The sequence below is a fragment of the Chiroxiphia lanceolata genome, chromosome 5, assembly GCF_009829145.1.
Source record: "Chiroxiphia lanceolata isolate bChiLan1 chromosome 5, bChiLan1.pri, whole genome shotgun sequence".
NCBI lineage: Eukaryota > Metazoa > Chordata > Aves > Passeriformes > Pipridae > Chiroxiphia > Chiroxiphia lanceolata.
In genome coordinates this window covers 4,388,253-4,403,601 of record NC_045641.1, presented here as the reverse complement: position 1 = coordinate 4,403,601, position 15,349 = coordinate 4,388,253, and the positions used below count along the sequence as shown (strand labels likewise).

The following is a 15,349-nucleotide window of genomic DNA, read 5'->3' as shown; positions in this document are numbered from 1 at the left end:
TTCCGGGGCGGTGGGACCGGGAGAGGGAAAGGAGAGGGGCCGGGATCGGGGTCGGCGTCATGGGGAAGTCGGATTTCCTCAGCCCCAAGGCGATCGCCAACCGCATCAAGTCCAAGGGGCTGCAGAAGCTGCGCTGGTACTGCCAGATGTGCCAGAAGCAGTGCCGCGATGAGGTAACTGCGGGTGCGCCGCTCCTTCGTGAGGGGCACGGGCGGCTCCGGCTCCTTAATAGGGACCCGCAGTCCGCTTGAGGGGAGCGGTTCTTCTGGGAATACAACGGGAGATACCCCTCGGTTGAGGTCCTCCAGCCCTCGTGGCTGCTGCGATCTCATGGAATCACAGGATAGTTTGGGCTGGGAGGGACTCGTTCCACTCCTTGCCGTGGGCAGGGACACCTTCCACTAGACCAGATTGCTCTAAGTCCCGTCCACCCTGGCCTTGATCACTTCCAAGCATGGGGCCTCCGCAGCTCCTCCTGTGCCAGGGCCTCACCACTCTCACAGGGAGGAATTTCTTCTTAATATCCGATCTAACCCCGCCCTCTCTCAGTTTAAAGCCATTCCCCCTTGTCCTGTCAATCTCCCTTGTAAGTGTCCCTAATGCTGTTGAGGACACTGGGAGGGCTGCGATTGTCCTTGTAGGAGTTCCTGATCCCCTTCTGGGGGCTGCAATTCCCTCAGGAATTTTGGGACCTCATGACCTTGGCGTGGGTTCCCTTGTTTCCCAGTGGAGTGAGGGGGGTACAGGGCTGGCTCAGGTTCCCTTTGGAAATGTCCCCAGTTGCCTTGTGGGTGCTCTGATCCCATCTGTGGTGTGTGATCCTCCTAGGGAGCATCCTGGCTTCCCTTTCTGGGGGCACAGGGAGCCCTAATGCACTTTGGGGGAGCACTGGAGAGGGCCCTTATTCTCCTTTGGGGGACCCCAATCCCTCTTGTATGGATCACAGTCCCTTGGGGGCAGATTGGTGGGACCTGGCGAGTTCCCAGTTGCTGGTCATGGGACGATCCTCTTGGGATCCCCAGTGGGAGAAGTCCTCATCCACTTTGGAGAAAGCCTGTTGGCCCTGACCCATCTTTGAGGATTGCATTTAAGTTTTCTGTTCTCCATAAGTAGCCCTTTAATGTGCCGTAGGAAGGTAGAGCATCCTGTGGATGTTTAATTCTATCATTCTTCACCTATTTCTGTACCTCTCTCCCTTTTACTCAAAAATCTCAAATCCTGTTGTCTTCCCATTGACTAGAAGCAAAAAAAAAAAAAGCTTCACTACTTTACAAGCTGATATTTTTGTAAGGGCTTATCTGGTCAGGAGGAACAACCACCCCACACTAGGCTGAGGTGTTTTCTGTGGACCCTCCAAGAAATTTCACTCATAAAACATTATTTTTAATATTTTCTTCAGCTGTGTTGCAAATTGAGACAAAGACATGCAAAGGATTTATTTTTGCTTTATAGAATGGCTTCAAATGTCATTGCATGTCTGAGTCCCACCAGAGGCAATTGCTGCTGGCTTCTGAAAATCCTCAGCAGTTCATGGATTACTTCTCTGAGTAAGTTTTCTGTATATTCTTACCCAGGTCTTTGTTCCCGTGTTAAATCTGCACAGCTACACCTCTAAGGCCCAATAATGTCCCATTGGAGACACTCTATTGTGATACATTTTAGTGTCAGCTCTTTTTTTAATGGCAATTTGAAAATTTAGAGAATACCACTTTTGAACTTAGGTAAGAGATTTCAAGGAACCGTGGTGTTTAATCATATTTGACAGTTTTATCTCGTGTCTGAATCCTGTTTAAAGTTGCTCTGTGTTACAAATATGTCACCTTTGTGCCCCAGCTGAGTGACTGCCACACTAAACATGAGCTAAAGGAGCCATAACAGAGAGACAACAAGTCAGGGGTGTGACTGACATCCCACAGCTTCTCCCAGTCCTTTGTCCAGCTGACCTATGTGACAGCTGGGATGACTGGAGTTGTCTTCAGCACGAGCCTGAAGTGAGGCTTTGTGTTCCAGCCCTGGAATTAGCAGGGAGATGAGTGATCCATCCACCCCATCTGCCCTTTGTCCTGCCCTATGTTCCATGTCAGTCAGCCTGGGAAGACACCTGGTAATGAAATACTGTCAATTAGTAGGAAGTGTAGAGAGTCCTTTGCTCTGTTTTGTCCCTTTGGGAAGCTGTTATCCTCTTGGAGATTTCGTGTGTGTGAATGTACCATATTGTGTTTCTCTGTGCACACCTCCTGCATTTAATGCTGCTTCACTGAAAAAGGAAAATGTGGCTAAATTTTGTCATGCTCAGATCAAAAGAATAGTCAGGTTTATAATGCACATGTTTAGTTGTTAATGACAACAGAAAATTGCTTCATAATTGTTAAAGTTCTGCTAAAATCCTTTCTTTTTATCCCCCCAAGGGAGTTCCGAAATGATTTCCTAGAACTGCTCAGGAGGCGATTTGGTAAATATTTTGCTCTTTGTTTGTTTTTAATGTCTTTTGTTGTTTCACTGCAAGACATTTTGGTTGGTTTGTCCTGGGTTCCACACTTGTATTTAATAACGATAATTCCATATTTCAGGAACAAAGAGAGTCCACAATAATATTGTGTACAATGAATACATCAGCCATCGAGAACACATCCACATGAATGCCACACAGTGGGAGACACTGACTGACTTCACAAAATGGCTAGGGAGAGAAGGTGAGTGGGGCTGGGAAGTCTTAAAACTATTGGGTAATTGAATTGCTGATAATTGATCAGTAAATATTTATATTAGTTCTGTTTCCTTTTTCTTTCTTCCTCTCTGCTCCTGTATATACATTAACAGATTTCCAAACGTTTTTCTTTGCTAACCATGTTGATAAGTACGTCAGTTGTGTGCCTTTCCTTGTTTCATCTGCTGGTCAGTATTTGCTGGAGGTACTGCTAAATTCTAAATCAACTTCCAACATTTGCCATTTAGAAAGAAAGCCTAGAACACTCCTCATGACTGCAAAATCCTTCCATATTTGAGGTGACAAGAAGCAAGCAGTCGTTTTCATTGCTGGCCTCATGGAAGGGTTAAAGCTTGAGCTCTGCAGTTCTGTGCTCAGTGGAAGGAAGGGAGATTAAATGGCATTGTGGGGTGACAGAAAGTTTACTTTGGCTCTGGTTGCTCCTGTCCTACAGGATACATCCACGGGTCATGGAGTGTTTGGAAAGTCAGTCTAGCCAGAGTCAGTAACAATAATGCAGCACTGGAACATTTCCTTTAGTATGATGCTATTAGTGTGTGTTGTTTATACATGTAAGATTTGTGTTTTCAGTGGGCAGGAAATATTTTCTTCAATAAGGAAAGTATTGTAAAACACTTCATCCACTTTATGACAACTCTGGCTTATTTCCAAATAGATCTGGGTAGCTGGAGGGCAGAAACACATAGTACAGATAATTCAATTTTTGCAGCCCAGTAAGGGGTATATTGTCTCTGGTAAAGTATCTGCATTGTTATGGTGAGCATGGACTGAAATGATCTTGATATTGTAGGAATTAATCTTATTTTATCTTGTGTTGACTTTCTAGGTCTTTGCAAGGTTGATGAGACTCCCAAAGGCTGGTACATTCAGTACATTGACAGGGACCCTGAGACTATTCGTAGGCAACAAGAACAAGAGAGGAAGAAGAAACAGGACCTTGATGATGAAGAAAAAACTGCTAAGTTCATTGAACAACAAGTTAGAAGAGGTTTGGAGGGGAAAGAACTGGTAAGGAAAATTGCACCTTCTGCTCAAAACTCCTCACAGTTAAGTTAATGGGGAATTTGATGCTGCTGGGATCCTTCCTCTGGTATTTCCTTTGCTTCCTAACTTGGAGTTACTTTGTACCCAGCTTAGTACTAAAGGAGTAATAATTACTGTTCTTCACATGATTAGTGGTTCAGAAGCCACTCTTGAATTTAGGAAGGGAGAGTAAACACTCCAGTAACCAGCATGACGTGTTTTCATTTATGGTATTTCACAACTTTGAGGGCTGCAGATAACAAGTACCTTGTACACTGGGGAGGTTGAGATAAACAACCAGGGGAATCTGGCATAATCAAATTCACACAGTGAAAAGTTCTATTTTGATAGTGCTGGTGAGGTTATTTGGGAGATGTTTATTTGGCATCATTCCATGACCTCCATACACGTTGTTGCCCAGGGCTGGAACCTCAAATTTGATCCTAGGTATTGATAGGTACATTTAAATCACATTTAATTGTATACAATTATGTGCTTCTTAATTTAAAACTAATTGAAATTTAAATGGTCTGAGCCTCCAGTGCTAAAAATCTGGAAAGATATCAGAATTTCCTTCTTGGAGTCATCAGTCTATCCAGAAACCAGGCAGATCATACTGGTTCAGATAGAGAAAACTGCTACAGCAAGGCCACTTTCATCCTGGAGTTGAGCAAGTTTAGGCAGCATCTCTGTAGGGGTGTTAATTAGAGAATTTTGCACAGGAACCTGTAATGGTTTCAATTTATAATCTTTTATGAATCAAGCCAGATTGAATATTACAGTTATTTGTGATAATCTTGCAGTAATCTTTAACACTGAGCTAATCAATGATCACCAGAAATTATATCTGGGCTCAGTTTTCTGTTTGAATCTTGAAATGTATTTTGTATTTTTTTGGTAGGAAATGCCTGTCTATACTGAACTGAACAGAGAAAATGAAGAAGAAAAAGGTAATCAGATTTTGATAGATGTAATTTTCTAGAACCTGCTGAAGATGATTTTGTGATTCAAGCGAGATGAGCACTTGAGGCCTGTTTGGTGCCTAATAATGTGCTTTGAGATCAGTTATAAAGAGAACTGGAACTTGGAAATGCAGAGTATTCTTTTGTATAAGTTTTAATTTATACAGATTAGTAAACATTTTCAAATTTATGATCTTTTCTATTTGCAGATATTAAAAGTTGTAACATCCTTCAATGCAGTTATTTTTAAAGATAGAAATAGAGTAATGTCTTTTTATTTTTTAGTTACATTTAATTTAAACAAAGGAGCAAGTACTTCAATCGCAGCATCTTCTAAAACAAGGTGAGAAAAGAATTTAAGGGAACTCTTATTGTTGCAAAGCACTTCCATGACAATGATATTTGTGTGGGCAGGAAGATGTGTCTCATCCTGAAATATTTGGATTCTAGTCTCATCCTGCCTTGTTATTCAGAATTGGATAGTAAATGACTTCATGGTTCCTTCTGTATTTAAAATGGGTGAATTGGTGTATCTTAAATGTGTGCTGTGAGGAGCCTTCTTGAATTCATGTGGGTCATGGCAGATGCCTGTAAAGTAATAGGCAGGTACAGGTTCCTCCAAGGGAGGATGGAAAAGGGATCCAGCCAAAGCACTTGAAGTGATGCCATCCAGTCCCAGCTGCCTTTTATGAATGGATATTCATGACTTGTTAATTTTGATTCCTAAAAGGTTTGATTGCCTTGTCTAATTGGAGAAAATTCTTCCTCTGGTCATCGTTTAAGCAGCTGAATCTACCTGAAATAAATCTTTGTAAAGCTCTTGAATTTAATTGTCATCATATAACCACAAGCAATGCAGGACAAAAGGGATCAATAATGCAAATAATACTGACTTACAGCAGTATGTGGAACTGTTGGATGATCATACATCTTTTCGTGTGAGGCAATATTGTAATTAAATGTGTTGCAGGTAAAAGCAAAGCTTTCCTCTCATCACACTCAGCTCTTAGATAAGGTATCTGATGGGATATGTGCCAGGCAGAAAATGAGACAGTAAAGCAGTTCTTTGCAATAATAGATCCAGATTTCAGGCTTTGAGGAAAACTTGTAAATTATCTCTAAGCACTAAATTGTGATTAAGGTGAGTCTGAAACTTAATACAAAGACTCCCTTGAATAGTTTCAGTGAGCTAAAATTTGGCTGAATGTGAAATCACGTATCAAGTAGTCTAATTTATTCATAGCATACGAGAGATACTTGTCTGTAAATTTTGTAATGCTAGTGTGGAAGCAAAATTAGGATAAGCACTTCATGGCAAAGTGGTGTTTCAGGCATCACTTTAGAGTCATGTATGGAAGCTGCTTCCCTGTGTCAGTGTACAGGTGTGTTCTGCAGCTGTTGGCTGTTCCTGAGGAGCAGTGGAACTCAGCCTGATATCCAGTTCCCCGGCATAGTATGCAGGAGGACTTCCCTGCTTTCCCGCCTTCTGTGCTCACAGCACAAGCTGTGGAAACCTGGCACTTGTATTTCCTGAGTGTGGTGCAGAAATGGGACCAGGAGATCATAGTTGGTGGGTGGTGGAGTTTGGAGAGTATGAGGATACAGGTAGTTGGGTGGGGTTGGAGCCTTTCTGAGGAGGGCAGTGAGAGGGGAGGCATTTCTTCCCTTGTCCCTGTGGCTGACAAGAAGCTGGGAGTTTCCACTGCCACTGTGGGTACAGCTCCTGATGCCCACTGCCCTTCAGCAGACTGGGAGCCCTGGGCTTTCTTTGTTCCCTCAGTAACTTACCTCCTCAAATCCCTGCTTAACTCACCCATTGGACAAGTGAGATTAGAAGTAATTCTAATTTAAGAACGAGCAGAAGCCACTGTCAAGGTCACTGACTCCTGTCTGCAGCGCTGCAAGTGTACCAGTGTCTGCACACTGAGCAGCCTCCACTGTACACAGTTGGGATCTCCCCAACCCTGCAATCCCAGGGGAGGATCTTTCAGAAGCTGTTTGATAGTTTACACCTTGTTTGTAAGTTCCCAGGTAAATGTTCCCAGGTAAATGTTCATGGTCAGTTCATACCAGGTGCTGTCATGTTGATATGTGCCTTTAAAATGAATAGTTCTTTTTCTCTCTGGTGTTTGCTTTGTCAGTGTATTTGTAGAGAAAAGTTTTGGCATGTCAGCCTTCACTGTGCTGTACAACCAGGCTTGCACACTGCTCATCTCCCCATTCCCCTCACCCCCTGAATATCCCTTCCTTGTCCTTCTTCCAGTTTCAGCGGATCTTGAACAGGAGATCTGACTGAATTTGTGCATACAGCCAAGGGAACATCACCATGGTTTATTCCAGGCACTGATGCTTGGCTGTCTTGACATTTGACTCTTTCATGGCTGCTCCACACTAGTAACTGTCACCTGTGCTTGTAGCCAGACCCCTTTCTGCTTTTGTTGTTCTTAACAGCTCCCAACAGAGAGAAGGCAATCAGAGTAAACTTTTCCAAAGTACCTGAGCTTACATAATGTGCCGTTGAATGCTGTGGTTTTCAAAACATGGTTTTCAAGATAAACCAATTCCTTTTGGTGTCAAATTCTTCCTTGAGTCCTCCATATTGTTGACACACCCAAACACCAAAACATTGTTGGTCTCTTGGCTCTTTGTCCCAGGATTCTTAATAAATACATTATATAAGATTTGTTTTACTATTTACACCCAGGAATCCCTTAGTAACCTCATAGCTAGATATGTTTGTCTTCTTAAATATAGGCACTGCAGCTGTTAAGTTTTAATTGTATGTTACCCTTTATGAGATGTTATTTTAAGTACTTGCTATTTGGTTTGTAATTTAATGTGCTATTTCTTCTCAAACTCTGCTGTGTTTATCCAGACTTGCTCTGAAATACGATTTTTCTCTCAAAGTTGCTTCTGTTGTGATTTCTGTATCTTCATTCCCACTGGGTATCTTCCCTTGGTAGTACATCCAACATCCTCACCACAGGCAGAACATGCAATTTTGTCCTAAGGCCATATTAATATTGCATTACTGTCACCTCACAACAGCCACCTTCATCTTTCAGCATAACACCTAATTTTTTTTACTGCATTCAAATTTCTTTTACAAAAATGGCTGAACTCAAGCTGCATGTAGGCAGTTCTCACTTTACCTGGATGTTCCCTGATATGTAGCTTTTTGTGCTGGTTGTTCTTTTCTTTCCTAGCTTTTAGGCTGTTTGCCTATTTTGAATATGATGGTGAAGGTAACATTTGTTTGCTGAGGGTGGAGCCCTTTTCTACAGATTCCCATGTGTTTTCTCCCATTGCCAGATGGCTTCAATATCTGTCTGAAGGGAGTTCTAGACATCTGCCATGTCTCAGAGTTCCTCTGTCCAGGTGGCTTTTCTAAAGCCACACACTTGTCCTTTCAAATTTGAAAACCTTATTTACAGACTGGCTTTTGTCTTCTCCATTGAACTCAACTTCTCAATCAACTCTTTGCTTGTGCAGTGGTGAACTGATCATTAAGTTGTGTCCATTCTGCTGGAGTACCAGCAGTAACCCTGACTGGACATGGAGTTTGCACCCCAAGGAAATCAGTTCTAGAGGAACTGATCATGCAGGGTCTGGAAGGTGACTGGCACAAATGAAATTAGGCAGATTAGGCCTTTTTGCACAGCCAGTTCTTCAAATGTGTCTTGGTAAAAGAAAGATTGTAAGATCTGCTGTGAAAACACCATCTTACTCTTCCAGCAGTGTCCTTGGACAGAATGCACTGAAGATGGTGGAGGGGGCAGTTAAAAGAAAAGAATCAGCTCATAGCTCTAGTCAGCCCAAAGAGAAGAAGAAGAAATCTGCACTGGATGAGATCATGGAGGTAATAACCATGTAGGATCTGTGTCTGTGTGTCCCCATGCCTATGGCAGTGTCCAGTCTACCAGGGCGTCCCTTTGAAGTGACCTCAGCCCTTCAGTGCATGTGGAATTCAGACTTTCACATCTTACCAGGCAAAATAATTTCATTTCCCCATGAGAATTGGTTTCCACTGCTCAGCTGTGCCTGTTCCCCAGATGACTGAGGTATTGGAAGTAAAAGAATACAGATTTTGCAAGAGAAGAAAATATCTAGAAACACTTGACCAAAAAGAAATATGAGTCACAGGTTTCTGGATGTCATGAGATTGATTTTTATGCAGCAAGTACAAACTAACTTACCCTTATTTAGGGTTTGGGGATTTTTTTTATTCTCCACTTGATGTAGGGCTGGAGAATTGGTTCAGCTTTTGAAAGGCATGGGAAAGCTGCAGTGGAAGGAGGAAGTAAATGGTGATTATTTGTTGTTGTTCTGTAGCTTGAAGAGGAGAAGAAAAGAACAGCTCGAAGAGACTACTGGTTGCAGCCTGTAAGTGTCTTAAAAATTATTATTAGAGCAAATACAGTCAATTCTGCATCTCTAAAGCCACTGTTGATTTGTGTAGAGATCCAAAAGCAGATTCCAAACCAAAATCACTCTTCTTTTCCCTTTCCTGCTCTTGACCCATTGTGGTCTGTCACTTTATATCCTGAATTCAAGTGTAATTGTAATTGTAAAAAAACCCCGAAAAAGTCTTGAGAGATGCGACTTTGAGACAATAATTTGAGGATAAAGACAGATTCCTAAAAGCCACATTGTTACTAACCCTGCTTCCTACACTGAGCTACTCAGTCTGGGCTTGAACTCAGAGCAACCAGAACTTACAATTGGTTTAGATTGTGGAGTTGTTTGTATATTTTGGCATTTAATTTTATTTTTTCTCTCCTTTCAAATGTCTCAGGAAATCATTGTAAAAATTGTAACGAAAAAGCTTGGAGAGAAGTATCACAAGAAGAAGGCAGTTGTTAAGGTAAGATAGTTTGGCTTTTCTGCTATGAGGTAACTTCGGAAATTTTGTTTCATTGTGCAGGTTGTTCAGCCTGAAGTCAACACTGTTAGGGGCTGAAATGTCACCTTACCTGTATTGGGGCTTATTCTGGGCAGGGAGGGAACCCCTGAATTGGTTTAATGGCATTTTCTCAGAGATCCTTTCTTAAGTGCTGTTTTGTCCTGTGTGGTTTGTCCCTATTGACACATCCAACCGAGAGCAGTGCAGTTGGATTTTAGGCTGAAACTAGTCACTTTTGCACTGATATTTAAGCTGCAGGATCTCATTTGCATGCAAAATCTCCAGGCTGGAAATCTTGCCTTTCTTTTAGCCACTGCCAGTGAAATGATGTGTATTAGGTAGTCCAAGGCTCAACAGTCTCTGGCAAGAGCCCCAAAAATGACACCCAGATGTGTTTTGAATGATTGACTAGAGGGCACAGAGCTGAGAATTACAGCTTCTTGGGTGGACATCTGGGAGGATTTGTGTGTCCCAATGGCTTGGCTTCCACTGAGCCCTGGATAGGAGAAGTGGAACATGGTTTATGCCAGGCACAGGGATGATCAGTAACATTTTGCCTCATTAAGAAGTAGGATCCCAGTGTAGTTTCAAGCCAGCTTAGCCTCCCATGGGGAAAAGAAGCCTCTATTTTACTCTCCATCTTTAAGAGACTAGCTTAAAGGTAGCTGATCCAAAGGTTGATAAAACCTTCAGAGAGGACTTACAGAATAAGTGATGAATTAGACCAGGCATTGATGCTCAAGAGGAGCCCTTTTAATCTGGCCTTGACTTCAGGGTGGGACCAGTCAGCAGTTTGTGGAAGCTGGAGGCTTTTGGCACAGCTCAGAAGGCCCTGCTGCTGTTGACAATGTAGAATTGCAGACTCATGATGCCAAGTTTGTTAACTCTGAAATGCAAATTTAGAGAAAAATGTTTTATTTCTCTGACTGGCCTCTGGCTTTCACAACAGGAAGTGATTGACAAATACACAGCGGTGGTGAAGGTGATTGACTCTGGAGACAAACTGAAGCTTGATCAGACACATCTAGAAACTGTAATACCTGCACCAGGTACGGCTGTTCGCTTGTGTTCTCGGCCTAATTATAATCCCTCCACCTGAAAGAACCATCACCTCTCCTGAGAAGACAGGCTGAGAGAGCTGGGGTTGTTCAACCTAGAAAAGAGAAGGCTCTGGGAAGACCTTAGAGGCCCTTCCAGTACTTAAAGGGAGATTATAAGAAAGATGGGAACAAACTTTTTAGCAGGGCCTGTAGCAACAGGACAGTGGCCAAATGGTAATGGCTTTAAACTAAAAGAGAGTAGATTTAGGCTAGGTATAAGGATGACATTTTTTAAGATGAGGGTGGTGAAACCCTGCAACAGGTTACCCAGGGAAGCTATGGATGCCCCATCCCTGGAGACATTCAAGGCCAGGTTGGAGGGGGCTCTGAGCAACCTGGTCTCGTTGAAGATGTCCCTGATCATTGCAGAGGGGTTGGAGTAGACAGCCTTTAAAGATCACTTCCAGTCTTTGCAGTCCTTTTCTGTGAGAATTGGAGTCTTTTCTGAGAAGACCAGCAGTTCAGTTGAAGAGACGAAAGCATCTCTCTTCAGCTGCCAGGAAGAACATCTGGGAACCCTGCAGAGCCCTTGGTCATGTTTATCCTGTAACTTCCCTCCAAAGTCATGCCTGGAATAACAGTGGATACTTAGCAAAGCTGACCTCACCTCCTGTCTGGGTCACTGGTGTTTCTTTGGCTGGTACACACTAATGTTTGTGTGGAGCATCTGAGGGCAGCAGTAAGCAGAGCCCTGTCAGCATACAGGGAAACAGGATGTAGGATTTTGGGATTCACACTGAGGTGCCCTTTGGAAATGGGGAGGCTGTGAGACAAAGCTGGTGCTGCTTCCTGGAGCTGATGGGAGAAACCTCTCTCTCAGCTGTCAGTGGAGTTGGACACAACTCCATAGAAGAAGTTGTGTAACTCTTTTCTTATTTTTATTCCAGGCAAGAAAGTAATGGTATTAAATGGTGGGTACAGGGGAAATGAAGGAATCTTGGAATCCATCAATGAAAAGAGGTTCTCAGTGACAATAACCATTGACTCTGTAAGTATCAAGCACTGCAAGCTCTCATTTGTGTAGATCTTTCCATCTGTACATGGAGAGCTTTTACAAAGAACCATGTTATCCTTAATCCTGTCTTACAGGTGGGATTTATGGTGTGCAAAGTGCTGTGGTCACCCCCCACCTATTCCCAACCAGTGGGAAAACAGACACATATCCCCCATCACAGACTAATTCTCTGCTGTTTGCCTTTAAAAAGATACCAGGATGCTGGTTTTAGCAAATTTTGAACTTGAAAGAGACTTGGAAAATATTTTGTATGTTTATTTTGAACATGGCTGTTGTACTATTTTGTGGGAAGGTAAAAAATGTGAAATATGCTCGGAGGAGGTGAATTTTCTCCTGCCTTTTTCAGCCTGAGCATGAGTTGTTGTCTTGTTCACGGTTAGCAATTATGTTTGGGTTTTTTTGTTTCAGGCTTGTTTGTTTGTTTGGGGTTTTTTATATATCACTTTTCTCTGAGCTAAAATCAGGCCATGTGATCATGTCTGTGTGGCTCCTTCTTTGTTCCCCTCTGCAAAACCAATGTTTAAACTCATTGATAAAGCTGAGAGGCTCAAAAGTCAAATTTCTTACACATACCTTGCAAGAGGGAGACCCTGTTAGATCCCATTCAAAGAAGGGCTACAGAAACTCAGCCCAGATTGGATTCTGGAGAATTTGCTTGGGAAAAGACTGTGCAGATGCCCCAAAGATAGAAGGAGCTTTGATTGGACCTAAGGATCATGTTAATGTTGGTCTCGGAAAGCAAAGGTTATTTTTCTGTAGCTCTGATGCTTGTAGATGTTGATGTTTTCTCTTCCTTCATGAACTCTGAAATGTAAATTAAAAATGGGTGAAACTACTCCTGGAAACCAGTGAAGTCTGTGAGGATTTTCTCACTGATTGTAGGGAGAACTGTTTTTTAGGTTTCTTTATATGTAAGTTTGTATTCAAAAGTAAATCTTATACTACTTATAAATTCATAGCAGTGAATTAATTCAAAACAGCTGATAATGTTTGCCCCAAAATTGCAAGGACTTTAAGTGACACAAAAACTGTCCTGAAAGTGAAAGGATTTGTGGGACAGTGTCAAGGCCCTGTCACATTCTCTGGTCAGGTTGAAAATAATGGAACAGGGAATATTGTGTCATGAACAGATCCCCTTTAGCTCTCTTACTATAAATTCCCCATTGAGAATTCAAGAATCAAATAATTTTATATTGTGACTTTATTTCTTCTACTCTGTCATTCTCCAGGGACCTTTAAAAGGACGTCGGGTCGAAGACATCCAGTATGAAGATGTTTCCAAACTCGCCTGAGGTGCTAATCGTGGATCAGAGAAGATTTTGGTTCCCAAAACCATCTCTCTGACATCTTTCAGACAGACACAAGACTCTACCATGTCAGGGTTTTAATTGTGTGTGTATTTATAATGTATATAGAAATTAACAGAAGCAAACTTGATCTATTTAAAGATAGCTATGGATTTGTTACATTAAATGTTTGTGGAAATATTATCAGTGGAGATTTTTCATCTGATTCTATATCAAAGTTATGATATTTACTTCAATTTCCTGTTGTAAAATATTGGAGAGAGCTGCAAGCTGGAGTATTTTATTTACTGAAGTCTGTGAGCAGGTCCAGAAGAGAGAATTAGCTACAGGCAGGCAGAGTGTGTAGAAGCCAGTGGAGTTTAAACAACACCCTTCTCAATCCACAGCCAAAACAGAGCTGTGGCTGTAGGAACAAGGGAAGGGATTGGGGGAATAGCAGGAAGGTACCAGTGCTGCAAGAGATTATTCCCTGGATGCTGCGAGAATGGTCTGGTTTATGAAGTGCTGTCACCAGTTTATTTTTGATTAGCACACGGGTGGTAGTGGAATGCAAGTCATTGCTCCAACACGTTTGTCAGGGTTCCTGATAATATTAATATGCAGTTTATCTCCATATGGACTCTGTAGGGAGTTACTCCATGGATGTTACTTGTGGGGTTTCTAGGATGCCAGGTAAAGCATGTGCATGTAGGAGCTGATGGTTGCTCTCCTGGTTTTCCAGAGCCTTTTCCTTTGTTCATGCTTCTGTTGTTACTCTGCTACATGAGTAACGTTACTTGTGCTAAATGATACAACATTACTTGTTTTATTTTTTTTAAAAAAGTCACATTTTATACAATGTTTCATTTCTAAGGCACTTCAGGAATAAACATAAACCTTTTCTTAGGCCAGTGTCTTTCTTATCAGCCTTTCAAATGCATGAGGCAGCTCTTGGTTTAAATCCACCAAGGAGCACAGTGAAGTGCTTGGTTGGTGCACCACATTATTTGTGTGAAAAAAGGTGCAGGTTGTCCTGAACAAAGTAAAACCCATCATCTGAAGGTCCAGTCTGAAGGTTTTGTGACTCTGGAACCTCTTCCTTTTCCTTGCCTTGGAAGGTCACTGTCTTGTTGTTTTGTGGTTTCCAGGGGACCCTACAGGAAACTGGAAGTCTACAGAGGTTTAATGAAACAGCTGCTGTCTGAAGTAGCCCAAACCAACCTCACACAGGACATCAGGTTTCAGGGTTCCTGGGCATGAAGAATGGAGAATTACGAGAACTGGAGGCAGAAAATACACTTGTCTAAATTCGGGCTCTTTGTACAACCTGGGCTGTGTGAACAGCTCTGCCCTTTCTCAAAAGACAGGTACTGAGGGAGAGGAGGTATGTAGGAGAATGATGAACAGAAGAGCTTCTGTATCACTGAAAATAATTTCACTTGACATTCTGGAACCTGACAAATTAGAGTGAATATAGTAGACAAGTCATAAATTGTGTGGAGAAGACCAGAGAATGGTTACTCACTGTTTCTGTTCACATACAGGCTGGGAAACAGTACAATTACTGATTTGGGGATTTAAAAACACACTCAGGGGTTTTTCCTCTCCTCACCTAGAGCCTTGTTAAACTGGGGCACTGGCTGCTAGGGGATGTTGAAGAGGCCAAAGCTGATGGATGAGTTCAAAGAAGTGATAAATGTTTTGTAAGAAGTTGCTGACAGTTCTTAGAGTAACTTTGAAGAGACACTTGAAAACCATATTGATCCTCTCACTCCTGACACAGCTGCAACAAAGATCCCATACCAGCTTAGAGTGCCTAAGTGAAGGAAACCAAAGTTCAGAAGGGCAAGGAGACTGCTTGAGTCCTTTTCCTGGATTAGGGCTGCTGAAAAGGATATGGCCAATGTTTTTTTCTGAGGTTACCAGAAAGCAGAGTTTTAAATCCAGCTGGTGGTACACAGACAGGCATATTTGTTCCACTGCTGATCTCATTCATTGCTGAATGCTCATGAAGAGCAAGCAAGCAATCATTTGGGAGCCAAGCCTACCAGAAGGAAAACTTTTAGTATTGATGATTTATTTTATAGTCTGAACATTTCCTGCTTTCATGGATTTGTATCTGTGCATGAACTCTGTTCTGATCTTGAAATTCTCACAAAAAACAGGCTGGAGGTTGTCTTAACTGGTATAAATAATTTTTCTGCAATATAGCAGCATCAGTTTTTTCAAGGGCATCCTTCACCACTGGTTAACTCATCCTTAAATCCAGCAGCCTCCTCATGATACCCATTCCAGAACCCACGTTCCTTTTCTTTTAAATTTCCTTTACTTC

The 15,349-nt window shown here is 42.1% G+C and overlaps 1 protein-coding gene across 2 annotated transcripts; it reads left to right on the top strand.

Annotated features, from left to right (window-relative positions):
• The first annotated feature begins 1 nt into the window (after position 1).
• On the top strand, positions 2-13,853 carry KIN (Kin17 DNA and RNA binding protein). 2 transcript variants are annotated; one of them, XM_032687399.1, is made up of 13 exons: positions 2-173; positions 1,453-1,547; positions 2,409-2,452; positions 2,571-2,693; positions 3,555-3,736; positions 4,653-4,701; positions 4,999-5,056; positions 8,452-8,572; positions 9,046-9,096; positions 9,509-9,577; positions 10,566-10,665; positions 11,604-11,704; positions 12,961-13,853. In XM_032687399.1, exons 1-13 carry the CDS (start codon positions 60-62, stop codon positions 13,021-13,023), a joined length of 1,170 nt encoding a protein of 389 aa, XP_032543290.1. In that variant the 5' UTR covers positions 2-59; the 3' UTR covers positions 13,024-13,853. The 2 variants fall into 2 exon arrangements, with proteins under 2 accessions (XP_032543290.1, XP_032543289.1); XM_032687398.1 differs by having other exon boundaries at positions 8,449-8,572.
• Positions 13,854-15,349: the final 1,496 nt, after the last annotated feature.

Excerpts from the sequence above, each read along its gene's own strand:
- KIN (XM_032687398.1), top strand. The coding sequence starts at position 60 with ATGGGGAAGTCGGATTTCCTCAGCCCCAAGGCGATCGCCAACCGCATC. Across the intron at positions 174-1,452 it reads AGAAGCAGTGCCGCGATGAG|AATGGCTTCAAATGTCATTG; the intron begins GTAACTGCGGGT and ends TTTGCTTTATAG. Across the intron at positions 9,097-9,508 it reads GAGACTACTGGTTGCAGCCT|GAAATCATTGTAAAAATTGT; the intron begins GTAAGTGTCTTA and ends CAAATGTCTCAG.